This window comes from Cyprinodon variegatus, unplaced genomic scaffold (assembly GCF_000732505.1).
Source record: "Cyprinodon variegatus isolate N-32 unplaced genomic scaffold, C_variegatus-1.0 Scaffold864, whole genome shotgun sequence".
NCBI classification, from domain to species: Eukaryota; Metazoa; Chordata; class Actinopteri; order Cyprinodontiformes; family Cyprinodontidae; genus Cyprinodon; species Cyprinodon variegatus.
In genome coordinates this window covers 39055-43064 of record NW_015151317.1, presented here as the reverse complement: position 1 = coordinate 43064, position 4010 = coordinate 39055, and the positions used below count along the sequence as shown (strand labels likewise).

The 4010-nt window shown below is 39.5% G+C and overlaps 1 protein-coding gene across 1 annotated transcript; it reads right to left on the bottom strand.

The window, feature by feature from the left end:
• Nucleotides 1-1403: 1403 nt before the first annotated feature.
• On the bottom strand, nucleotides 1404-2449 carry LOC107099378 (granzyme-like protein 1). Its single transcript, XM_015397475.1, has 4 exons — nucleotides 2195-2449; nucleotides 1974-2106; nucleotides 1639-1896; nucleotides 1404-1562 (listed from the first exon to the last, which is right to left on the bottom strand). The coding sequence occupies exons 1-4, from the start codon at nucleotides 2293-2295 to the stop codon at nucleotides 1404-1406; spliced, it is 651 nt and encodes a 216-aa protein (XP_015252961.1). The 5' UTR covers nucleotides 2296-2449.
• Between the last annotated feature and the right edge of the window lie 1561 nt (nucleotides 2450-4010).

Sequence of the window (4010 nt, the reverse complement as noted above, 5' to 3'; positions counted from 1 at the left end):
ATTCAGAAAAAGATGTTGAAATGTCTGAAAGGTCAGAGAGAGGCAGGAGCGTATCGGGAGATGGAGACGGAGACCAACAAGACCTCCCTCATCCTGGGCCCTATCTCAAAGAATTTTTCGAAATAGTTAAGTATTTTTAAAGCACATACTTTTTCACTTTTACTTTAGTAAAGAGGTCAAGTTGATACTTCAACTTTTACCAGAGTGTTGTTAGTTTCTGTTTGAGCTATGTCCATGGTTCATGTCGCTGCTCTCGGGGGCCAGTGCGTAAAAATGGTGTTTGTCTTTGTCTCCTGGTCGTGTCCAGGCTCTTCTCCACATAAGGAGGGAGCTTGGGTTCTGGCTCTTCTCCACGGAGCCCGTTCAGCTCTATGTGTGGGGGGGGAGTCAGTTTTAAGTCCCGTGATCTTGGCTCCTGCATGGAGCCAGTTTAAAGTTCCTCAGTTTCTCCCGGTACCATGTCTTGTCTCTGTTCCTCTCAACCACTGGGCCTGCCTGTTTCCATCTCAGCTTGTCTGTCTGCGCTCGATCTGAACCTGCCTGGGCCCTCTGTGGATTCCTGGAGCCCTGGATCTGTCTGTTCCTGCATGGATCGGAACCCCTGGTTGGGCTATGGATTCCTGGATCTCTGAATTGTCCTGTTCTGAACTGTTTCCCTGATCTGGATCTGTTCGCTCTTATCTGGAATTGCTCACTGAGGTTAGAGGATCGGGGACAGTCTGGACAGCTCAGCACTGCATCCTGCCTTACCCGTGAGAAGGGACTGAACTGTTAATCCAGGTAAGTGACTCATACTGATAATCATCTTTAGTAAGATTATCGTAGTCATTTACCTGTGTTTTTTCGACCAAACAGAGTGCCAGTTATGGGTGGTGCCCCACCTCCCCTTGCAGCCCCTGCATGTCCGCACATCCACAGAAGCCCACGTTCTGTTCTGTTTGTTTATTTTTGTCATTAAACGTTTTAAAACATCCCACTGTCTATCTTACATGAATACTAGGTCCATCTGCCCTCTTTTATATGTCTATAGATATACATAGACATAGATATCAAAATATATGGCATCAGCTGTGATTTTTTTGTGTGCAAAAGATGGCAAGGAAGTATAAATTGGTTCTGCAGGTAATTGGACATAAATGTGACAGTAACAGGATTCCAGGTTAAAAAAGACGAAATATACAGAGTGATGCTTAAACGTTTATTTATATTTTTGAACTCATAACCGATGTGTTTGGTCTGATACACCTTTTATTTGATTGGGGACTTTTCTGTATGCATGTGTTTTTACTGATAAATGAGCTTTTAGTATTTTAACCCTTTATTTCACAATTTGAGAGAGACACTGAAAAAAAAGATGAGTATGTTCCTCATTTACGAGAACTCATGCAACAAGGTTACAGCACTCACTTCTTTGTTTCGATAATCTTGTTGATCCATTGAAGATATTTAGATATGTCTGTATACACATTAGGCACATCAGGGTATTTGCAGTTACGGTGTCTGTTGAAGGACACAACACCAACAGCCATTCCTTTGCATACCAAAGGACCACCAGAATCACCCTTTAAAAGACAGAAATCTCACTAAGTTTTATAATTACAATGATCACATGATGATATACAAAAAATTATAATTTACTTGACAAAATCCTTTGTTTGTATTATATCCACCAGCGCAGATCACTTTGGGAGGAAGACCAGGCCCCCAAATCTTTCGACAGAGTTGTGGATTTAGGAGTGAAACATTCACCACTCCCATATCATCTACTATAAAATCCTTACTCTCAGTTTTACCCCATCCTGCTACAGAGCAGATCTCACCCTCCTTCAGCTTTATTTCATCTTTTGGAATCGGGAGTGTTTTCACCAATTTCTTAAGAGGAGCTTTTCCAGACAACTGAAGATACAAAAAAATGACACCAACTTACTAGATATTTACAAAATATCACTTTACATATAACTTGTGTTACTTACTCTAAGGATCATAAGGTCATCACCAAATCCGGCAGATATATAAGTTGGGTATTTGCACATGTATGTAATGTTCAATGGACTAATATTCCACTTCCTTAGATTGTGGGTTCCCAGAACAACATGATCGATTTCTCTGAAAATTTGAAATATGAAATCCTTAAAAGAGAGCCTTTTTACTGTTAAGAGTAAAGAACAGACACAGAAGAGCACCCTGGACTCACTCAGCACTGCAGTGTGCAGCAGTGATTACAATGTCCTCGCTGACCAGAAACCCTCCACACACATGACCCCATTTGTTTTGCACAGAGACCATGTACAACATAGAGTCGCTTCTCACTTTTTCTCCATGTATGATGTCAGCTCCATGGACTGAAAACAGAACAAAAGGTTAAATATATGCTCTGTGAGACAGAGTAAAAATCTGATGATATCTTACCAATTTTAAGGCATGCCAGAATGTAGAAAAGCAGAAATGTGCTCAGACTGTGCATGATGCCAACAAATTAAATTTTTGTCCACAAGAGTGTAAATCTGGGTCTTTTATACATTTTAGCAGGCAGTCATTATCTTTAACAATCTTTGTTTTTAAAGCCACATCCCTTAAGCTGACATACTTTCAACTTTTCTCATCATCTTTGAGCCCACAACAGTCTGGGTCAAAGTGTCTTCAATCTATGAATATGAACGATTCTCACGATCTTTTACATAATTTTTTTTTAACCTTTCCGATCTTGTTTTCAATAATAAAAAAAAAAAACAGCAATAATTTTATTGCTTTTTTGGGGGATTCTGTTCATCACAAACAGAACTATATTCTTGAACAATTAGTAAATCTGTATAATCTATTCCACGAAAAATTTAACTATCTAATTAGATTACAATGGGTAATTCAATAAGCAATTAAGCTTACCATCAATGCTTATGAGAAAAGGGCAAAATCATCAGCAAACAATAAACTAAAGTGCTTTGAGTTGAAACATATAAAATGAAAGAAAAGTCCCTTCAGGGCTGCGAGAGGTCATACACCTGATGAGACCTCAGAGGAGAACAGAGGAGAGAATCCTGTTACCACTCAGTTGCTGAGACTGTACAACCTGCAAATGTGGGCAACCTCAATACCATAAAAACAGTGCAGCCCCTAACCTAAAATACGAGCTTCATTACAATTAAAAATTATGTGATCTCAGTACAATATAGTCACGTTTTTGGGTCCTTCAAATGCCATTGATAATGTTTCTGTTACATCCTCTGGAAGACCTATAAGTAAATTAAACAATCAAATAAGTAAATTAATCTTGGTCCAGAACCTTTTTTTTTTGGATGAAAAGCACCAAAGGCTTTTTTGCAATAATTATGCAGTTTCTCCGAAGAAGAGGGACTAAGAGACTGGAGAGAGACATCAAAATGAAACAAAAAGTAAACAGTTCTAAAAAACAAGGACTCTTACTCCATAAGAACCTAGACCTCTTCTCTCTTTGATATTTTCCTAATAGCGTTAAACCAGTTTCATTCAGTATGGAATGTACATTTATGTGAAAAGCTAAGGGGGTTGGATATCTTACAGTCATAAAGGGAGATTTAAGTAATCAGAGGTCTTTTGCTAATGTGCACTAGCCTGCCTGTGATGGTATACGCTGGGTATGGGTTGCTGTGCCGTGCGGGTGGTAAGGTGTATGGCGTCAGTTCCTGTTGTTGTTGTAATAGTAGACCTATATCCTGTGACCTCCTCAGGCTCTCTCTGTTGCTGCCAAATAACCTTTTCAGTTAGTTCTGAAGTTACTCTAATGGTATAGCAGCACTTTCAGACACACTTTCTACTACTGCACTACTTAGCACTTTTCGCTTTCATTCTATCTTTTTGCCGGTGGTAAGGTGTCACTGATCCTTGTGCTGGGTAGGCTAAGCCTACCCTTAAAAGTACACAGAGTGTCTGCCTCATGGATTAAAACTGGTAGTTGGTTCCACAGGAGAGGAGCCTGATAACTAAAAGATCTGCCTCCCATTCTACTTTTAGAAATTCTAGGAACCACTAGTAAA